The 24246-nt window shown below is 37.4% G+C and overlaps 1 protein-coding gene across 3 annotated transcripts; it reads right to left on the reverse strand.

The window, feature by feature from the left end:
- Nucleotides 1–7806: 7806 nt before the first annotated feature.
- LOC139977255 (uncharacterized) lies at nt 7807–23732 on the reverse strand. 3 transcript variants are annotated; one of them, XM_071986541.1, is made up of 6 exons: nt 23131–23181; nt 16333–16411; nt 14420–14503; nt 12496–12579; nt 11543–11615; nt 7809–10224 (listed from the first exon to the last, which is right to left on the reverse strand). In XM_071986541.1, the coding sequence occupies exons 1-6, from the start codon at nt 23164–23166 to the stop codon at nt 10107–10109; spliced, it is 474 nt and encodes a 157-aa protein (XP_071842642.1). In that variant the 5' UTR covers nt 23167–23181; the 3' UTR covers nt 7809–10106. The 3 variants fall into 3 exon arrangements, with proteins under 3 accessions (XP_071842641.1, XP_071842640.1, XP_071842642.1); XM_071986539.1 differs by lacking the exon at nt 16333–16411 and having other exon boundaries at nt 7808–10224; nt 23131–23726; XM_071986540.1 differs by lacking the exons at nt 14420–14503; nt 16333–16411 and having other exon boundaries at nt 7807–10224; nt 23131–23732.
- Between the last annotated feature and the right edge of the window lie 514 nt (nt 23733–24246).

Genomic DNA, 24246 nt, shown 5'->3' on the forward strand with positions numbered 1-24246 from the left:
TCAGCCACAGTTTTTTAACATTTGTTTTAGTCATAAGCCAACAGAATGATTTTAGCTGCTGTTGGGGGTCCATCTATCTAGTACTACTCAAGGCTTAATCTGGCATGAGCAGAGATTCTTCAATTGTGTATAGGGTTATGTGCAAGACAACCTGAAACTGTCCCATCAGTCACAGAATTAGGCTGCATGTGTGGTGCAATGAAACAGGAGGGAACGTTTGAAAGCAGAGGGGAAATATGATGCATATAAAAAAACACAATCAGCATATCGCAAACAGTGGGCCCACAAGAAGAAGCGGGAGATGTCTTCACAAGAGAAGCGTCGAGAACGTGAACAAAAACGCAAATCAGAATACAGGTACAGTATATTTCTTCAAATTAATTTGTTAGACCATGTTATTGAAAGCAGCTTGTGTCACTGACATGATGGTGACATGATGAAGTGTTCATTGACCTGTGAAGGTTATCCTGAATCAAGATTGGTATACATGTCAGATCTTTGGATTTTACTGTCCCATTAGTCACAGTATATGGTTCAGATAGTATAGCCTATATTGGACAGTTTGCAATGCCTAAAAGTATTAGTACAAGAATAGTGTCGTTCCATTCATACCTAATTTCCTAAAAAGAAATGACATAACAACTATTATCATCTACAGCAGTGGCATGCACAGAGGTTTGTAGAGAGGGCTGGATCACTGCATACAGGCCCTTCTGTTCAAAATTTGAGGAATGCAATATTCTTGGATCACAGAACAATGAGGCCGAGTTGAAGGAACTGGTGGGTCTATCAGGGGGAAAAAGAACCTAAAGCACTGTACAACACACTCCTGGTTGGCAGTATCACCACAGGAGTACCCATCACACAAGTGATTTAGTTTTCACAGAACCACTAGGCTGTAACTTAAATGATGTAAGGTCCAATCCAATCATTAGTAAGGCCAGGTGGATCCTTTTTATGTATGCCCCTTTGCCTATTAATTTTGGCTCTTTCCTCATGGGATGTTGACCACTTTAGTATTTTGGGGGGAAAGGAGAACATGGCTCAAACAAATTGTATTGGACTTTCACTATATGATGGGCAGATTGGACCCTTTAAATCCACAGTTGAGAGTATCTCGGTACTTTTGCTGCCCAGGGTTAAGCTCAGCATATTGTCAAAAGCTCATGTGACTTAAATGACTTCATCAATGTTGTTTAATTAGTATCCTGTTCATTATCAATGTTTGCATGTTTCAAGGCTCAGCTCGATCTGTTGTTGTTAATAAATAAAATGCAAGTTTCAAATGCATACGGATTGTGTTTCATTTATCCAGATGTAATTACTTGATACACTGAAGTGGGATGACATGAGTCCCATACATGGGCAACATACCTCACCAAATATGGGCCCAAACAGCTTTCCCAGTGAGGCCCCAACAAATCACACACCCATGACTCAGTCATATGGGGCAATATGAGACAGCAAGTGTGGAAATGGAACAGGTTTTCCCATGGGCCTGTGTCTGTTCTACATATGCCAGTTGCTTCTATGGGATGCTCATATGGCAAACCAATGTGGGACCCACACCCCCATTGGCCAACTCGAGTGGGCCCTACCTGTGATGACTATGGGTGGCTAGAGCCCAGATGACCCAAGTTTAATGCTAGTTGGCACCATATGTGGATGCAAACTGAAGTTAGTGCAAAACAAAATTTGCTATAATTTTGGAGGAGATACTGTAGCGTCCCATCAGTCACAGAGCTTCTGTCCCATCAGTCACAAGGGAAATGCCACTGTGTGAAATAGTTAATGCCAATATTCTCTCAATGGTGGTGCTCTGATATAGCTACATTAAGTAGCTACCAGGAGGGGTATATACCCAACTCATTCTTTTCATTCTGAGATAGCGCTTACAAGTTAACTAAATGTACCTAAAAATGGTGGTCCGCAAATGTCCCATCAGTCACAGGGCTACTCTAAGTGCTCCCTATCTAAAAAGGTACATACTTATGTGAACAGTTCTTCAATGATGGACCACAGGACAGGGGCACATACTCAAAAACCACTGCAGTGGTAGTCCAAGATGTCTGCTTTGTTAATCATAAAATATCTTTTGATACCTTCTTAAAAATACCAGTGACCATAATAATGTGAACATTTGGTGTAAGTATATACTGAGAATAAAAAGCTTTGAAGAGGTTCAATCCAAATCATAATAACAAATGAGGAAAAAACCTGTCTTTATGTTGATGTGACAAGGGCTTACAGAACCAAAATAATGGCAAGTTCTTCTCAATGTCAAGAAATATTTAAAAACTTCTTGAATATGCAAATTCCTGTCATACCCATTAAACAATATTCAAAGAACACAATTGTTAGAGGAGATACTAGTTAGGCTTTTTGAAAATCTAAAACTTGAGCACATGCTTGAGTATAAAGTGCAAGAATGCCTTCACTCAAGATGTTTTCACTGAAAAAGATTATAAAAAGAGGGAGCACCAACCTAAAAATTACTGAGTTTATAGATACATTCATTATCTATTACTGTTGTTAAAACATTATGTTGCAAAGGTCCCTTTGTAAGAAAAGTAAACTGTGACCTTTGGGTGCATGCCCAAAGAAATTTCAATGATAAAAAATGTTGAAATTCATATCGAAAATATTTCCAGGTATGTTCTTTATAAAGTTGTATGAACTGGTCTTCTTAACCCACCCCCCCCCACCCCCATCCACAAGACAAGGTTTTTTGGTGGGGTGGAAGTAGATCACTTTTGCATATTTTAGTGGAGCTATGTTATGTTTCTCAAAGAATTGCATAAAAAGTTCATGTTTTGGTCCCTACATTCACTCAAATGTCCAATGAATTCTAAAGCGATTCTAACACCTGACGTCACACAGTCACATTCTGGAGGCAAGGGTGTCAATGGAGCATCAATATAGACCAGGAGCCCATAGGGTTTGGTTAGCTGGGAAGGTAATCAACTGCCTTGTACATCACAATGTTCACGGTGCATTCCTGTATATGAAACCAGAGGACTGGAAAACCGGCTGTGGTGGGTGTGGCTGGGAAAGCAATTTTAAAGTCACCTAAAAGCTAACCTAGATCAGCTTTCATGGTAACCACATCAAAGTAAATACAATGTGTCAGGTATGGCCCCATGAGCAACAAATGGCCATCGCCAGTAATTATTGGTGGTGGGGTAGCTTTGCCAGCCTCATGGATGACCTAGGTCAGCTCATGAAGTAACCACTTGAAACCTATTGGAAAGTGATGGTGAGGACTTCAGTTACAAGGGATGGGCATTTCCAGTAATTTTTATTGGTGGGTACCCCTGCCAGTAGACCCCCAAAATGCCCATCCCCTCATTGACCTAGGTGAGCTCATGAAGTAACCAGTTGAAAACTACTGGAAAATGATTAGCAGGACTCTATATGTGAGGGATGGGCAATTCCAGTAATTTGTATTAGTGGGGTACCCCTGCAAGTAGACCCCCAAAATGCCAATCCCCCTCATTGACCTAGGTGTGCTCAGGATGTAACCAGTTGAAACCTACTGGAAAATGATAGGTATCACTTCATATGTAAGGTTTGGGCATTTCCAGAAATTTCTATTAGTGGGATACACGTGCCAGTAGACCCCCAAAAAGCCAATCCCCTCATTGACCTAGGTCAGCTCATGAAGTATCCAGTTAAAAACTACCGAAAAATAATTAGCAGGACTCTATATGTAAGGGATGGGCAATTCCAGTAATTTATATTAGTGGGGTACCCCTGCCAGTAGACCCCCAAAAAGCCCATCCCCTCATTGACCTAGGTCGGCTCATAAGGTAACCAGTTGATACCTACTGGAAAATGATAGGTATCACTCATATGTAAGGGATGGGCATTTCCACAAATTTCTATTAGTGGGGTACCCCTGCAAGTAGACCCCCAAAATGCCAATCCTCTCATTGACCTAGGTGAGCTCATGATGTAACCAGTTGAAACCTACTGGAAACTGATAGGTATCACTTCATATGTAAGGTTTGGGCATTTCCAGAAATTTCTATTAGTGGGATACACCTGCCAGTAGACCCCCAAAAAGCCCATCCCCTCATTGACCTAGGTCAGCTCATGAAGTATCCAGTTAAAAACTACCGAAAAATAATTAGCAGGACTCTATATGTAAGGGATGGGCAATTCCAGTAATTTATATTAGTGGGGTACCCCTGCCAGTAGACCCCCAAAAAGCCCATCCCCTCATTGACCTAGGTCGGCTCATAAGGTAACCAGTTGATACCTACTGGAAAATGATAGGTATCACTCATATGTAAGGGATGGGCATTTCCAGAAATTTCTATTAGTGGGGTACCCCTGCAAGTAGACCCCAAAATGCCAATCCTCTCATTGACCTAGGTGAGCTCATGATGTAACCAGTTGAAACCTACTGGAAACTGATAGGTATCACTTCATATGTAAGGTTTGGGCATTTCCAGAAATTTCTATTAGTGGGATACACATGCCAGTAGACCCCCAAAAAGCCCATCCCCTCATTGACCTAGGTCAGCTCATGAAGTATCCAGTTAAAAACTACCGAAAAATAATTAGCAGGACTCTATATGTAAGGGATGGGCAATTCCAGTAATTTATATTAGTGGGGTACCCCTGCCAGTAGACCCCCAAAAAGCCCATCCCCTCATTGACCTAGGTCGGCTCATAAGGTTACCAGTTGATACCTACTGAAAAATGATAGGTATCACTCATATGTAAGGTTTGGGCATTTCCAGTCATTTTAATTGGTGGGTACCCCTGCCAGTAGACCCCCAAAAAGCCCATCCCCTCATTGACCTAGGTCAGCTCATGAAGTATCCAGTTAAAAACTACCGAAAAATAATTAGCAGGACTCTATATGTAAGGGATGGGCAATTCCAGTAATTTATATTAGTGGGGTACCCCTGCCAGTAGACCCCCAAAAAGCCCATCCCCTCATTGACCTAGGTCGGCTCATAAGGTAACCAGTTGATACCTACTGGAAAATGATAGGTATCACTCATATGTAAGGGATGGGCATTTCCAGAAATTTCTATTAGTGGGGTACCCCTGCAAGTAGACCCCAAAATGCCAATCCTCTCATTGACCTAGGTGAGCTCATGATGTAACCAGTTGAAACCTACTGGAAACTGATAGGTATCACTTCATAAGTAAGGTTTGGGCATTTCCAGAAATTTCTATTAGTGGGATACACATGCCAGTAGACCCCCAAAAAGCCCATCCCCTCATTGACCTAGGTCAGCTCATGAAGTATCCAGTTAAAAACTACCGAAAAATAATTAGCAGGACTCTATATGTAAGGGATGGGCAATTCCAGTAATTTATATTAGTGGGGTACCCCTGCCAGTAGACCCCCAAAAAGCCCATCCCCTCATTGACCTAGGTCGGCTCATAAGGTTACCAGTTGATACCTACTGAAAAATGATAGGTATCACTCATATGTAAGGTTTGGGCATTTCCAGTCATTTTAATTGGTGGGTACCCCTGCCAGTAGACCCCCAAAATGCCCATCCCCTCATTGACCTAGGTGAGCTCATGAAGTAACCAGTTGAAAACTACTGGAAAATAATTAGCAGGACTCTATATGTGAGGGATGGGCAATTCCAGTAATTTCTATTAGTGGGGTACCCCTGCAAGTAGACCCCCAAAATGCCAATCCCCCTCATTGACCTAGGTGTGCTCATGATGTAACCAGTTGAAACCTACTGGAAAATGATAGGTATCACTTCATATGTAAGGTTTGGGCATTTCCAGAAATTTCTATTAGTGGGATACACGTGCCAGTAGACCCCCAAAAAGCCCATCCCCTCATTGACCTAGGTCAGCTCATGAAGTATCCAGTTAAAAACTACCGAAAAATAATTAGCAGGACTCTATATGTAAGGGATGGGCAATTCCAGTAATTTATATTAGTGGGGTACCCCTGCCAGTAGACCCCCAAAAAGCCCATCCCCTCATTGACCTAGGTCGGCTCATAAGGTAACCAGTTGATAACTACTGGAAAATGATAGGTATCACTCATATGTAAGGGATGGGCATTTCCACAAATTTCTATTAGTGGGGTACCCCTGCAAGTAGACCCCCAAAATGCCAATCCCCTCATTGACCTAGGTGAGCTCAGGATGTAACCAGTTGAAACCTACTGGAAAATGATAGGTATCACTTCATATGTAAAGTTTGGGCATTTCCAGAAATTTCTATTAGTGGGATACACGTGCCAGTAGACCCCCAAAAAGCCAATCCCCTAATTGACCTAGGTCAGCTCATGAAGTATCCAGTTAAAAACTACCGAAAAATAATTAGCAGGACTCTATATGTAAGGGATGGGCAATTCCAGTAATTTATATTAGTGGGATACCCCTGCCAGTAGACCCCCAAAAAGCCCATCCCCTCATTGACCTAGGTCGGCTCATAAGGTTACCAGTTGATACCTACTGAAAAATGATAGGTATCACTCATATGTAAGGTTTGGGCATTTCCAGTCATTTTAATTGGTGGGTACCCCTGCCAGTAGACCCCCAAAATGCCCATCCCCTCATTGACCTAGGTGAGCTCATGAAGTAACCAGTTGAAAACTACTGGAAAATAATTAGCAGGACTCTATATGTGAGGGATGGGCAATTCCAGTAATTTCTATTAGTGGGGTACCCCTGCAAGTAGACCCCCAAAATGCCAATCCCCCTCATTGACCTAGGTGTGCTCATGATGTAACCAGTTGAAACCTACTGGAAAATGATAGGTATCACTTCATATGTAAGGTTTGGGCATTTCCAGAAATTTCTATTAGTGGGATACACGTGCCAGTAGACCCCCAAAAAGCCAATCCCCTCATTGACCTAGGTCAGCTCATGAAGTATCCAGTTAAAAACTACCGAAAAATAATTAGCAGGACTCTATATGTAAGGGATGGGCAATTCCAGTAATTTATATTAGTGGGGTACCCCTGCCAGTAGACCCCCAAAAAGCCCATCCCCTCATTGACCTAGGTCGGCTCATAAGGTAACCAGTTGATAACTACTGGAAAATGATAGGTATCACTCATATGTAAGGGATGGGCATTTCCACAAATTTCTATTAGTGGGGTACCCCTGCAAGTAGACCCCCAAAAAGCCAATCCCCTCATTGACCTAGGTGAGCTCAGGATGTAACCAGTTGAAACCTACTGGAAAATGATAGGTATCACTTCATATGTAAAGTTTGGGCATTTCCAGAAATTTCTATTAGTGGGATACACGTGCCAGTAGACCCCCAAAAAGCCAATCCCCTAATTGACCTAGGTCAGCTCATGAAGTATCCAGTTAAAAACTACCGAAAAATAATTAGCAGGACTCTATATGTAAGGGATGGGCAATTCCAGTAATTTATATTAGTGGGATACCCCTGCCAGTAGACCCCCAAAAAGCCCATCCCCTCATTGACCTAGGTCGGCTCATAAGGTAACCAGTTGATACCTACTGAAAAATGATAGGTATCACTCATATGTAAGGTTTGGGCATTTCTAGAAATTTCTATTAGAGGGGTACACGTGCCAGTAGACCCCCAAAAAGCCCATCCCCTCATTGATCTAGGTCTGCTCATGAAGTATCCAGTTAAAAACTACCGGAAAATAATTGGCAGGACTCTATATGTAAGGGATGGGCAATTCCAGTAATTTATATTAGTGGGGTACCCCTGCCAGTAGACCCCCAAAATGCCCATCCCCAATCATCTCCACCCAAACTTCTTTTCACCCAAAATGTTATATCTATAATTATATATATACATGCAAGGTATACTTAAAGATAGGATATAACAAAGTTTTGTTCAGCTTCAGCACTTTCGGAAATATATTTTTAAATTCATAACAGAGTCAATACAATATTCGAACGTTTGTTAGCCAATATATTCATATTTATGGTATTAAATAATAATAAAAGTCCAAAACCAACATAAACTTTGCTTACAAAGTAATGACCTTCAGTACAATACAACATTTGTGAAATCAGGGCTCTTATATCGCTTACTGAAATATTCAACTTGTCTCAATTTTGCCAACCAATAATTCTCCAATTGTGCAGCATCAGCCAATACTGCAATCCTTATCATCCACAAAAGTATGTGACTTTGTGAGCTTCGGAAGTATCATCCTGGCATTTTTTAATATTAAAGGTATAATGTCATGAAATTCAAGGCAAAATGCAGTCAAGTGTTAGTTTAGTTTCTAATTATTGGTTCATACATCAGCATCCTAAACACATGTGTTTGTTGTACCATTTATGTTGCATGATCATGTGCAGTGGAACAGATCATGATTGCACAGGAGAATACTTGTCAGCCTACAACTGGTTTACAAGCAACACTTGTTAAACGCTCATACTGGCATTACTGTTATTGAAAGAAGATGCAATATGAACCACAGAAAATCATGCATATTTTTTTCATTAGATGCAGACATTGAAGAATTTCATTGATTTCCAATGCATATTTATATACTCTCTTCACAACATGTGAAAACAATATTCTGTATGTATAATTTGTAAAGGTGTTGTAGAACTAGGTGTTTAGCATTAGCAGTATATCAGTTAGGAATGCATTATTATGGGCTCTGTTTTGGTGTCAACACAATAACAGACTAAAACCTGCTAAATGTAGCACTTTATCATCAGGTTTCTAGTGCAATTATGTGGAAATGACAACCAGCTAAAAACTTGGGTTCTAAATTAAACTGCATAACTTTACCTTTACTTACTTACCCTCAACCATGTACATGCCCCTATGCAGTATTGTGGGTAATGTCAAATTTAATACACATCAACCAGTCACTAGTCAACAACTTCACACATCAACTTCCAGTTGCAGTATTATTGTACTTTCCATAACCTCATTATTCTTTTTGAAATGAGCGCCAAATGCAATGTGGGTTCATCTACTCAACCATCTACTCACCAAGTACGAGAACAGTCTAACTGACATCAGAAGCAAATGCAAATACTATACTGTACATATGAGATTAACTACTGGCAGTTGTAACACATATTTTAAGAGAAGTCAATTATAAACTACTTTGAAAATCTATCTGCTTTAGTAGAAGATTCCAATTCGGGCTTTTGGTTCAGTGTATAGTAAAGGTTTTGAAATTATAAAAACAGAAAAAGAGCATCAATTCAGTTATAATATGCAATACATTTTTAAATTGAAGTAAAAAATTATTTAAATTCAATACAACTCATCAAATTTGTAATATAAACCTGAATGCAAATTGGTGTAAAAGGGAGTTCCAATGCCCTAATAATGAAGTTTTGTAGATAAAAGGCAATAAGGATCATTAACTTAATATGATCAAATATGAAATATGACATTGTGTTTACAATTTAGCTGTATCTGGCTTATTTCTCTCTGGTGCAAACTGTTCATAAATTATTATTTAGATGATACTGTCCCCCATAAATGGAAAAGTGCAGGATATTGACATTTTATTAATTTGGAACAAGAATTTATAATGATGTGACATGGCTTAATACTCCTTAGCCAGGTACAGTAACTCTCTTTTCTCTGCAATCACATGGTATTACAGGGCTTCAGGTTCAATTAACATACACTTAATTTGGAATACTAGTTTGTAGTATAGGTAAGTTCTTTTTCATTTGCAAAAAGGGACATCTAGTCAGGGGTAGCATGATCTATGCAGGGATTGCTTGATTTGTAATTTGAAGTTGTAACAACATTCCATTTGTATGCTATTGAAAATGTACAACCTAAGCAAATCAAATATCATTTTGTGTTACTATTCTGTTTTAATAGGAGACCTGTTCAATCATGGCTGAACCAAATTGCTTAACAGTTTTCCCAAACTATAAAGAACATGAATAACGCTTATCAATTTGAAAAAAACAAATAATGTACATGAATACAGTGGTTCAGTTTCACCCTAATTACTTTGTGTTAGTGGTTGGTAATTTTGAATTGGTGTCGATAATATGACATACTTCTCCAGTTTTCCAAAAAAAAATAGGAAGATCATCTCACTAATTTCTTCTCTCACTAATTGGTTGTTTTTCTGAGACTATAACTTTAAATCTTTGTAATATTTTACAGGATCAACACACAAGATTAAATTAATCTGCCAACATACTTAACATTCTTTTCTCTGCCAGCTTCTGGCATTTGCCAATAAACCAGTTGTATGGGACATCTTCGCCCTGTGTCTTTAGGAAGTCATTATCTTTTTTTGATCTAGGTGCAAAAAGAAACATCAGCAAAGTATTAGCGACTTCTTAATATACAAATAAAAAAAAATTGGGAAAATCACCCCCTACCCCAGCCGTCAAATTAAAAAAACTGACTGAGGCAATCCCCCATTTCTAACATCCTAGTAAAAACACTGCACAACTCATGAATAATTGATGACATAATGTCCTTTCCCATATGATCAATTGTATATCATTATTCATATGAATATTTAACAGTTAAATTCAAGTGGTTTTCCACACTATACTTAATTTTTACATATGTTATCAGAAAAGACTCGTAGATGACCTCGTTCTTTAACATCGTAGAAGAGCCACTACTTCATCGGCCATGTTAGGTAAGAAGCATTTGGTGCAGAATAGTTTAAGCAAAAACGACATTTGACCTAATATTCATGTAAAATAGCTCAATTAAGTATTATAACAGGCTAACCATTATGTTTCAATACATGCCAATAATTAATAGCAACACAAATGTCCACAAATCATCTGATCATGCACATTTCAGGGTAAAATAGGGATAATTTGACACATTTGTTTACCAGAATAATAACAACATGGGTGCTAAAATATCTGACTGAGACTCATCTGACAAATCTCTCTTGCAAGTTTCCTTCTGTAGTGAGAGCGAGAGATTAAATTTTGAAAAGGAATGGGCTTGAGAAGTTAGCCTATGTTGGCAAAGGCTCTTAGTATGTATATCCACCCCCCCCCCAAAAAAAAAAAGGTGAAACACTGACCTGTTCTGAGAATTTTGACAGATTATTAAAAATACTGTATGAACTATACAGTGATGTCACTGAACCCCACATGGAATATTGTTGCTACTGAAAACTAGCTTACTCTAACATACAGATACATGCAGTAGTCAACAGTATTGTGCCTGGCTAACCATAATTATGATAGGATGGTATACATATATAGTAGACACAGTTGTCAACAAAGTTCTTGTTATTGAACTTTTTACTGTCTAGCTTGTGACTAATATGCCTAATACACATGATTACAAATTGAAACTCATGGTTTTAGTAAGTGGAATGCTGGAATGAATGATTAAAAGTAAATGGTCCATTCCATTAATTGAGGTTCCAGTTACTGACATTGATGTGCCATTTTATGTGCCATATACAGTAGTCTTCCACATTGTTATGCTTTTAAGCTTTATGGAAGACTTCCCTCCACTTTGTACTTTTGTGGCAAACAAATAAATAAATAAATAATTAACTAATACTAAAGTCAAACATGGATCCACAATTAATGGAAGGTTTGTCAAGACTTCCTGTGATTTAAGCAGATTTTTCTACCTTGCATCGTCTTTGAGGTTCCTGTGATGTATTTTCTTCTCGTGGCTCTTTTTCCATATGGTATACTTCCTTACTGTAAGAAATAATATCATATCACATCAAATAGTAGAAGGTACTCAGTACTAGTAAATCACAGTGAAAACTTACAAAAAACACAAACTATTTTGAACTGACGTACAAGTGACCCTTGATACAATCTATACTCTCCTGCACTTCCATGAACAGGCATCTCTACACATGGAAGCACTTTCTATAACTAAAATGTCATGCTTACTATAATTGCCCAAATTCATGCAAAAGCATTCAGCTTTGATATTATGATATCACAATGCACAAGTGCTTCATCTGTCCCCACAAAGAGAGACACTGAACAGACACGGACCCATATTTAAGTGATCTTCAGCAGACCACAATTAGAGTTGGGGTGGAGTCTAGAGTAATATCTATTTGCTAGAATTGAATGTGTAGGAAAATTCCTCTTGACAAACCATCCCTGGTACTGTGTACCACAACCACTTTGGGGTTGATTGGTCAAGATGCCCAAACAAACAATAATTTTGGCATCGGTGGGTAAGAATGAAGTACAACTGGTAGTCTGGTAACCAGTGAGATTTGGCCAAATCTTTATCCTTATATCACTATGTGTAGAGAACCATATGATGGTAAACTATGTTCACAGTGTTTCAAAATAACAATTTCAGAGCACCAGATTGGGATTGAATGTCCATACAACAAACAACCACCAGTCATTGCCTATCAGTTGTTAGCAGTGGAAGACTAAAACCTAATGAGCAGCACTGCTAAAATATACTTTGCATGTGCTGAAATGATGTGTGATCTAAAAATAATTGAGTAAACATAAAAGGAATTAACATAAATACTTCTATCCCTCCTATAAATATTGTAGTATAAATTTTTGCTTTAATGCAAATGGTAGAGATTGCAGTCCATACCTTTTTGACCCTTTGAAGTGTTGCGACGGTTGCAAACAGGGATATGATCTTCATCTCCATCACTCTCCTCATTAGTTGTTACAGCTAAAATTCAAAGCAGAAGACAGAGCTGGTTTACAGCATTATATAAAACAATATACTGGCAAGATAGTCAGAATAATGCATGTTATTTGCTCATATATTTATGATCAATATCAATTTTATGTTTTCATTTCAATATTTAGCAAATATGCCCAATACAGCAGAACTTTGTCATGTGATTGTTTATCAATTGATATGCCATGTCAAGACCAGCTGTTGCACATAGGTGTAAACAGGTAAATCTTACTTTCCTTAACAATGCATTCAATTTGCTGTAACAATTGAGTGGAATATATGGTGTAATTATAATAGCACCCATAATACCTTGATTTGTCTCCACCTCTCCCCCAATTTTTTCCAACATGGGTTAGCCATATCCATGACATAACATTCTTCATTCAATTAATTTCCAAATGAATAAAGACATTCCAAATGCAATGATCATATCACAAGTTGAAATATTTTAATGAAAAGAATATTAAAAATGTGGATAATTCACATTGGAGCTTCATGGTGGAATGTTGGCTTAAGTCAAAGGTAAAGGCAATTGATTCCACTGGTCCAATTTAATGAATAATGATGGTACAATTGCTCAATACAAATTCAACAAAGCATTACAGTATGTATCATGTACACAGTAATAGATGCATGTAGACATACACATGCAAAATGCTTCAGACAAGTGACAGCCTACAGCATATAATAAATATAGACCTGAAATGCTCTCATTTTAATAATATTCTTTCATACCTGTAAAATTGTGCTTCCCGTTAAGAAATACAAAAAGAAATTTTACACTCTAAGATTTTTCTGCAAGTGCATCTTTTTGTTTTTATCAAATCTATTGTGGCCCTTGCTCACACATCTCTGGTCTGTGTAATGTTCCACTGGAACAAGTCCAAATTTTCCAAATCAATTATCAATAACTTTTTAAGTGTGTAGTGTACTTGATATGAAGCTGTTGAAAGTTTAAAATCTGTTCAGCTATTCAATGTATACTAGGTTGCTGCGTGAATATGGAAGAATCTCCTTTGTACTTAACCTATTCTCACATGTCCAAAAAAAAAGGACGGACTGCCTCCAGTTGACTATTCACACCATGCGCATGAATCTGTCTTGAATAGGTCTGTTCATTGTACAAATCAACAAAACACTCATTGCTGCAGGAATATAGCTCTCGAAAGTTATTGTACAAATCTCACAGCCCCACACTGAGACGGACCTACTGTACCACAGGTACAAGTACCATCGATAAACAGCTCTCTAAACCACCATGCAACAGCTCAAACAATTTGTTTGTTTCCTTTTGACAGATGAGATCAAAACCTATGTTCAGTTTTCCCCCTTAACACAGAATCCCACCACGCATACAGCCTCACACAGGTCTAAACAAAAAATAGAAGTTTCAGAGCACAAGTAAAGCAGGTTGGAAGTGAAAGTCCTAATAAAAAAAAAAGCAATGCTAATTGCCCATTAGGTGTTGTCGGTGGATAAAACTACATGCTTATACCTCTGATAAGTAGTAAAGTTGTAAAGTTCTGTATTTTGTCAGGGAGTGTCACTACTCAACAAGCCCCATAGGGTTTTTAGTACACTTCCTTTCACAGGTTTTGGTTCTTATCTCCTATGTTGTTATATCATACTTATGTTATATAAAACAATATAAATGAAATGGAAAAATGAAAGAAGCACTTCAAAAACATAGTTGCTCTAAAAATTACTATATGTGTGAAATAAGAATAAGCAAGTTACAAGGTGTTAGACATATTCATCTACTTCTCTCCTGTATATGTGTTCTATTAATTGTGGTTTCAATGCAAATGGCAGAGATTGCAATCCATACCTTGTTGACCCTTTGAAGTGTTGTGAAGTTTGCAAACAGGGACATGATCTTCATCTCCATGACTCTCCTCATTACTTGTTACAGCTAAAATTCAAAGCAGAAGACAGAGCTGGTATAGAGCATTATATAAAACAATATACTGACAAGATAGTCAGAATAACGCATGCTACTTGCTCAAGTTCCTTCAAGACAGTTGAGTAAATATGATGGGTGAAAACAGTAATAGAGGGTAGAGCAGCTAACTATGATAATGGAATTAGATGAAAAGCAGGACTGCATTGAAAAGCTATGAAGAAGGAGAGGGGCAAACAGTAGTTGAAACTGGTTGGAAAAGCCTTAGGGGTTGAGTTCATTATAATAAGCACTTCACTTTTATCATGCCATACTCAATGGTATCAATCCTCAAAGGTTTCAGATATGATTAAAATACAGTAAATACAAAATGGGGTCTATGGCCTCAGTTACTCTACCCCATCCTTTTTCCTCATGGTAAACCTTTTCCCTCTTCAGAGCTTCCTTGTGGGAAATTAGCTCTCCACAATATTCTACTAGGAACTCCCCTTTGATGAACTTCCTATGTGCAATACTCCATAACCTGTAACCACAAAATATGCAGTTACAGTTGGTCAAGTTAATATCATTTTCTGGCCATCATAGTACTCACAATAATATGAGAGTTGATTACAACATGTAATTGACATTTAGGCATTCACAAGTAAAAGCCCTGTCAACCTAATAATTTGGAGACATTCTTGAATCATCTATTGTACCTCCAGGTTTACGGTATAGTTTGTACCCATGCAATATGACAAAACCTACATGAATGACCCATTTTCAATTATTTTTTGTACCTGTAAGCTGATTTAAAATGATCTTGTGCAACAACACTTAAATAACTAATGACATAATGTGTTGTCCTACCTAACACTATCAACTACTAGTTTGTACCAAGTAATCTATGTAATATATCATGCTTACAAAATATTGGAAAGATAAACTATTGGAAGACCTAACGATAGGGCTCATTTACATTTCAAGACCAACATAAATTTGAGTCTGATGCTAACATAGTGCCCTTCATGCACAGTATTATCATGTTTATAAGCACACATGTAGTACATAGGCTATCTGACTGATTTTAAATTGGTGGCACCACTAATATGAGATTTTGCCATGTACTATATAAATTCTTGTTAAAGTATAGCTTCATACCAAATATTATGCAGATCATTGGCATGGGATCATGCCAAATTAAACTGAAAGTTTACATTAAGCCCCACATTCAAGGGAGCAGCTGCACAACGCACATATCTACTACCCCTGACCAACATGTATACATTTACTGCAATGCAACATGTTTTAAGCACATACTTTTACCATTCACAACACTGTTCGTCAAATACTGTGAATAATTCAAAAAGCTCAACTAACATACACACCAGTGCTGTTGTATTTGAGACAAATTTAGACTCAACAATAACGCCATCAATAAACTGGACTGAAAATAACCATTTATCAACTTTGTTAGTACAGTAGTGAAAAGCCTCTTTTAATGGCCCCAAACTTCTCTTTACACGACATCTAAGTTGCATCGGTTAGAAATATATCATAAAATTATAATGCTTTTGCAATAAACATTTCATGGTGCAAGAGCGGATTTAAAACAGCAGAACTACTTTCAAAGCACTGAAACATCCACATAGGCACTAATTTTTACTTTCTGGAAGTATAGACCCAACCATGCACGCATCGCCTGACGTTAGGCTACTTCTGGGCTCGGTCTAGCGAAAGGAGGATCACCCGGATCGAATGTTTGGCTCATCGCTTTGATAAGGCGTCATACTTAAGACAACATACTGAAGACAAAAGTTTGAACTTGGCATCAAGATGGCTTAACTTAGTTCAAGACATACCTTTAGTTGCCACCTGAGGCTTGAAGTTAGATTTGCAAAGACAATCATAGGAATATTTCCACTCCCAGAGATGACAACCCTGAGGATCAGAGACCAGACCAGAGCTGATGTTTATTTTTTTACCAGTGGTTTTTAATATTTGTGTAACTTTTTGATGTGCAATTAGCAATTTAACGGGTGAGTGAAACCATGCTGTCTCCATTTTTTTTGTACTCTCCCCAATGAGATCAAAGTATAACCGTGCCATAAAGTATTATTTTAAGCAAGTGTTGTAATAATATTGTAGGGTAAGTGTATCCTTACCCAGTAATGTTACTGAAAAATTAGGTCCCGATCGAACAACAATTGCATTTATTTTTACTAGGCCCTAGTTGCTATCGTATCACTTCCCAATCCCATACTGTGCGAATATATTCTACACTATAGGGCAGCTGGTCAAGTACCTTACTAGCTTCACTGTTTTACCTCTGTTCGCCTGTCCTGCCCCTTCAATCAATTTTCACCGCCCAGTCCCCCATTCATTAGCACTTATATTTGTACTTCCCTGTCGCCAACTCCATAGGTTTATATTTTTCTTGCTAAATTCCACAGTTCACTATTTGTATGTGCATATCGTACGCCTGTTTGAACTTGAGAGTTTAAACTACACATGCGCAAAGCCTCAAAACCTGATCCAATATTTACCCTGGGCTCTTTGCAGTGTCTGTAAACAACCAGCTCCACGAAAATTACAGTTACCCAGGGATAGGCTATATCAATAACTTTCTACGAAATATGCATTAAAAAAATCCTTTAAATTTGACAATGCAGGAAGTTCAGTAATTTACCCAGGAACCTGTTTTAAAAATTACCAAATTTATTTTATGCATGGTTCACCACAAATAAGCATATTCTGAAAATTTTAGTTGAATTGCTTCACAACTGGTCTGATTTTCATTGTGAATTGCTTCCCAATGGGTTTGAAATATTCACTAAAAAAGCCAGTTGTTGCATCTGTACCTGTACTTGAAGTTCCTCTTTTGCATCAAAAAAAGGTTGTTAGATTAGAAACTAGAAAGGGAAATTGTGAACCCCCTTTAGAGTTGTATATTCAACCTCAACCATTGACAAGTAGAGTGATTCAAATGAAAACTAGTCACATTTTTTAACAAGCAGAGTTGAGAGCTATGAAATTCACTCAGTTGCACGCACTGATCAAGGTTTTCAACTCAAAATGGGATGTTTAGATTTGCAGCTACAGCAAGGGGCGTGTCCATTCTTTATTAATTTATAATATAAGACTATCATGATATTCCACCCAGTAATGCAATATCTGCCAGAAGTATTTGTTCACAAGCAGAAGATATTTATTGTGTAATGGATTGTTCAGGAATGCCAAAACCAAATAGTGGATAAAGTCATGTGTATTATGTGTACAGAAGCAGTTTAAATGGCATAGTTTGTATATAGGTTATAATAAAGGGTTAGCCTGTCATTTTCTATGAGTTACTGTGTATGTACATTACCAAAAATGTTATTTACATGTATGCCTTTAATGCAAAAATATAGGAGTTTCATTTTGTAGCTACTGTAGGCCTTTTCTTCATAATAGTACCAACCATTGGCAAATGTGTTTCACTTTGTAGGAAAGAAATACTTTTTTTTGAGATGTGCAGATGAGTTTTTGCATCTCTCAAATGTTTCATATTGATAGGTCAGTATTTACCTTTTAAAAAACATGTGTAGATTTATTTTGGTGTGATGTACAGTAGCATAAAATTTGCAACTTGTGGATTTGGCCAACAATTTATTCAGCGATTAAAGTTAAATTTATAGTGGATATTAGTGAAATTACTAGTGATTGCTCGAAAAGATTGGAGAGTTGCAAGCAAATCTGTCAAACCAGTGGTGACATGTGAATACAAAGGGTTGACAGCACCAAAATTAATGCATGTAACTTTTGACTGCATGTTACTTAAATAGCTTACATGTGTGTGCGCACGTGTGCATGCACACATGTAAGCTATGTGTGCATGTGCATGCAAGTAAAATATTCAGTAATCATCATATCCCGAAATGGCCTACATAAACAAAACCCAGGAGTAACTTTGAAAACACCCTTTTTGTATTTTTCACTTGGGGTGCAGGTAATGATTTGTTTGTGCAGGTAATTTTTGTTTAACCTACATGCACAGGTGCATGTACAATTTTTTTTTTGTAATTGGAACACTGGTTGACAGTCACCAGTTTATTACACCTCTGTTTATAGCTCCATGATTACACATTCAAGAAAGAAAACAGCCTCAGGCCATACCAATTACAGGTCACTACATCAAACCACTATACATCTGTTGCATTCAATTCAATACCATGAATGCCATAATATATTGACCAATCCCAAGACTTCTAGTCATTAAAGTTACAGTAAATTCATCAAATCTTTGACATGGCAATATGTGCACCTACTCTAAACCATGGCAGTGAGGGAAGATCTCACCATGAAATGTATAAATGTCCCAATGCACCAACTCACATATCCATGAATGTAAACACCTGTTCCAACATGCATGACCATAAACATAATACTTTTTATAGAACAGGTTCAGCAGATGACTCTTTAGTTCTGTTTCTCGTTAGACATAAATTTGGCATCCTAATAACCACATCTTAGATAACAATTATTTTACCTCTGTGTGAAAGCATCGGTGACTAAAACAGCTATGTAAATTAGTGTACTGGTTTCATCTTAACAAGTTCTAAGTGCTGGGCAGAAGAGCAATAGAGACAGAAATTGCCCTAGGATTGATTACAGATAAAAGATAAAAGTGAATCTGTGTAAGAATGGCACTGTATACTGTGTGGCACAGTGCAGCACAGTGTAACAGGAACTGGAATAGATACTTACCAGTTGGAGTAGTTTTATGTGGTTCGAGTTAGTGTTAATATTCACTAACAGCTGTATGCCGTTCTATGCCATATACTGTGTAAGGTGGGAAGGGGAAAGGGTAACGACAATGTTCGCTCTACATTAGCAACGTAGGTTTCTGCAGGTTGATATGCACATATGCTTTTACTTTAACCTTTGATTTGGTCCATGACACTTGCCTTTCATGATTAATGTGTAGTCGATTATATGCAAAGACTTGATGGGTCAAGTACAGTATCAATGCTCACTTTACAGAGACAGCAAATGAATATACTGTTATCAGTGTTCTTTCTGACAAAGTAATCTTGAATTTCAAGGTAATGATTCTCATGTCTGCTTTGGTAGCATACTGTACCTAGTTTTGCAGATACTTTTCTAGGACTTATATTCCGAGAGCACCATTGGTATTCATGTGTAGCCTTACCTATGGAAAATGGTGACATATTTTAGTGTGTTTCACAGAACATGAGTCTTGAAAGTAGAATGCATAAATATGCTATTGTTTAAGTGTAAAATACATTTTAAAAATTTAAGGGTTGGAACAGTCCTTTTCCTTTCATTTACATCAAACCTCTCATTGACCAAAAATCTTTCACTTGTATTCTTTTTTATCATATCCTTTTTATATTCATGATGTAAGATCTTTTTATCATGAAATTTGTTTGATGTAACTTTGAAGTTTACCTACTTCAAAAGTTAAAGAGAAATTTGTTCAAAACTTTCTCAAGGCAAGAGGGATGTTATGAAGTGATATTCTACACCCCCCTCCCATGTACTTTAAGTTCTTATCAAACAAGATTATTTATTCCTTTGCACTATTGACCTTCAACTTTCCCCTTCTAGGGTAGGGTACTACAGTTCCCAAAATTATAGATATACTTTAGAAATTGTTCTGTCCATTTCCCAGATGTATACAGTACTGTAAGGAAGGTTCAGAAAAGGAAAATCAACTAAAAATTAGGATAAAGAGTTGTTTTCATTCTCACTTTGTGATATTTGGACCGGCGAAGACTAGAGAATACCCAGAGTTTTAGCAACTGCCTAAAACTGTATGATCTGATCTATTATTTACGTCAATGAGTTTCATTCAATCTGGGAGTCAAACAATATAAGAGAAAACTAATTAATGATAGCCTTTAAACTTTGTTTCTAAACAGATATGCTTGAATTACAAATAAAAGTATAAAAAAAAACATAATCAATGCATCTAATCAATGCATATACTGTACATAAACAGAATAATTTGAATTCGCGCAAGTGAACCCTGCACTACATTAGATCGAAAAAGACGTGCAATTAAACCAAACTAAACATACTAAATTTCCCGTTACTTCTACATAAAATATCAATACAAAAACAACCACTTACTTCTTTGGCAGTATACTAAAATTTCAAGCTATAATAACTTCAGACTATCAAGCTTTCCTGAGAAAAAACGGTTAATAGTTCTTACAGTAAACAAATCGACCGTGTAGGAATGTCGTAATTGTTTCCTGAGCGTGACCGGAAATTAAGTACTAAAATATGATAAATGAAAAGGTTAAATAGAACTGAAGGTAGCATACGCCCATTAAAAGCCCCATTGACTTACACACTAAATCACAAAAGTAATGTGGTCTCTAAGTCTAGATAGAAGTTTTCACTAGCTAAACGCTACCCATCACCGGATAGCTGACAAGTTGGCCTTTCATGGCACCATCAATTTTCCGTACCATGACCATGAAGATTTTTTGCTATCCGAGCCGGAAGTTTTCGTCACTTGTAAACAAACCTCTTCACTCAGTGGTAAACAAATTTCCTACGCTGCTCCCGGGAGGCCTAAAGGGGTCTAAAATTGCCTCAATTGACCCAATTTTCTCACCACATGTACTTCCATTCATGCTCTTCAACATGCAAGCCACAAAAAACTAGATTATGATTGATAACAGGTCACAAAAGGTGTTCTCCCGCTGCTTTTCGGCACTTTTCCTGAAGGAGAACAATCGAGCGGATTGATATAGACTCTAATAGGAGTATGCCACCTGAAGCGTGCAGTAGTCCCGACTGCTCGCAACATCATTCATCAGTGATAAATTTGTAAATGTTCTTTCTGTTCAACATTAGGGTATATTGAACCAGTCACTGTTGAGATGCACATCATGTGTCCGTCCAAGCTTTTACAACTTTCGGATTGTTTTTCTTGGGATTTATTATTTCTGGAAAGTTAGCGGAATCAATCAGACATATCAATTCCTTTCTTTCTAAAATGCACACTAAACATCCTTCAAAATAGCCCTCTTACTGACCAACGCGTATGACTCATCACCTTGACCGAAAATCCTGTGGCTCTGTGCGGACAAGTTGGTTGGACTATTTCATTCATCAGGGGGGGGGGTCTTAAACAGTTTTTCTATAATTAGGATTGCATTAGATAAATTAATTGGTAATTACTTGTTTCAACATTTAATGATGCATATTCTACGGTTATTTTCTTTGAAATAATATTAAGTTCGATAAAATATGACGTTTTGAAAGCGAATCTCGGCTGTGGCGTTGTAGGTGAACACTGTGCATTGTGGCTGTACCCTATTGCAGAGTACAGGATACAGTACACATATTATGTAACGGCATGCCCACCGAAGAAAGCGTAACTTGTATTTTTCTTAGAAGATATTCGATTGGATTGTACTTGGTCCGATTGAAGATAGTGACCAATGAAAATGAATTTAACATCAATTTAAAGTTATTATATATAAAGAAAAAATACTTCCCAAAACCGTTTGAACTAAATTTGTCAATGAATATTCAAGAGGAGGGTTACGCAAACAAAGTACGGCTATCAAATGGTGATTTTCTTCAGTATGTACTGTGTGTAATCAATGAGGGTTTTGAGTTCGATATTTATTAACCTTGCATCGTAAATCACCCAAGTCCGGTGGAATTTTAAACTGTATTGTTAAGAAAAGAACAGAACTTGAGAGACAACACATTTCTCTGTTTAGTGCCGTTTGAACTAAGTTTTTTTCGGTATAAACTGTTCACGTTATGGCTGTAGGAAAATGGTCTATATGGTAAAGTCATAGGCCTAAAACTGCGGCGGTCGAACTCAGTTCGCGTGCCACACAGGGAATGGCGCTAAGGAATTGATATGCCTGCAATGGTTGTTATGGGTATGATTTAATGAATTGTTTATCATCAGTATCTTGAAGTAATTTAACAAAGGACTTTATTGAACTTTTGTATTACAGAAAAAAATGATTTGTGTTGTCAATGGAACTCTTTAATCATTTTCTTTTTGGGTGGGCGCATTATAATAAATTTCCCCCGCGGGCAGCGATAATGCCATATTTTTCCAAGCTTATAGGTGGTATTTGCCACATAGGCCACTAGTTAGTATTGGTGGTATTGTTAACAGGTGATTTGAATAAGTACTTTCAGAGAAATCCCAAGATAAATGTTTTGTTGCAATAAATGACCTTTTTTTCCATACAAAATGCAGTAGGCACTAGGCCTAGGCCTTTATAATTAGGCTAGTCCAAAATCGGTAAAATAATGAATCATTGTTTATCAATGAAGCGCAACCTAGCTCAGATATATATTCATATGTGAAAAAACCTATCCATACTCCAACACAACTCTCTTCTAAGTTTCCGAATGGCCCTGATGCGAAACGTTTGGAATTGCCCTAGTACTACTAAGTACTAGGCTAATAAATACACGATAATATCAATTAGGCCTATGATAGGGCTAGTTACGTTTTAACTAAGTTAGGCCTAACGTTATGCACAGCCTATAGACCTAACCAGCTGGCGTAATTAGGAGAAAGCCATAAATAATAGCCAAGGAGAGTGTGCTTCGAAAATATAATACGGCCGCTTATGCCATTAAATGAACTACGCAAATAGTTAACTTACCGTTCTTCCCGCGCCGTGTGACTCGCACATCTGCATTTGGATGGACTGTATCTAGGCATATACTCGATAGGCTAGCTAGGCACGATCGAGGTTCGCGTACGTACGTATAGCTGTACTGCGCGAAGAGCGTAACGTAATAGAGGGCCGGCTTCTCTTCGGTGCAATAAGATACCGTGCAATACAATATTGGCAATATATCTTCATTTTCGCTATTCATTGCTTAAAAGAGGCTAATATATTTTTCCTTTGGGTAATATGTTTAAAAGGGTGATTTTATAATAAAGATATACATATCGATTTTCATTTTAAAGGCCATAATCAAAATGTTGCCGAAAGTGCTGTTTTTAACACACGCACATATAGCCAATATCAGAATGCCCATCTTCAATGCTTTCTAATTTACCTAGTTTTTAATTAATTTTTATAAATCTTAATAGAAACGAACATTTTTCAACCCCCCTTGACTTGCTTCCAACAATATTTGCAGAATGTAACTCTATCGTTCCAATTTAAAAGGCAGAACTTAGGGCGACAGTATATATGTCGCCCTAAGTCAAATGGTGCCCTAAGTGCTATTTTTTTCACATGAAGTGTTGCCTAACGGTCGGATTTATATATATATATATATATATATATATATATATATATATATATATATATATATATATATATATATATATATATATATATATATGTGTGTGTGTGTGGGTGGGTGTGTGGGTGTGTGTGTGTGTTTAGGCTGGTACTAGTGGAAGATGACTAGTAGTTATTACTCAGAGTTTCATGCGTTGAGCGATCATCAGACAACTGTCTTACTTACGCTTGGCCGGGAATAATTCCGTTGATTAACGAGTAGACACAGTGTCTTGTGTGCAACTTTAAGAATTGAACAAATTAGTGACAAGATGACTAAGCGTCATCTAACGATTGACTTTGCTAGTTTTGAGAGCTTTTTCCAAACATTTAAAAATCTATCCTCTGCTCCATTGGATGCAGGGTTATATGGAGAAACAATTTTGCGTTAACTCCATTCAACTTCGTTAATACCGCAAATTCACTTGTGGGCCATTACCGGAAATAACTTCTTCTGGCAGATCATATTATGAAAATAAATAA

Source organism: Apostichopus japonicus, chromosome 12, assembly GCF_037975245.1.
Source record: "Apostichopus japonicus isolate 1M-3 chromosome 12, ASM3797524v1, whole genome shotgun sequence".
In the NCBI taxonomy this organism is placed as follows: Eukaryota; Metazoa; Echinodermata; class Holothuroidea; order Aspidochirotida; family Stichopodidae; genus Apostichopus; species Apostichopus japonicus.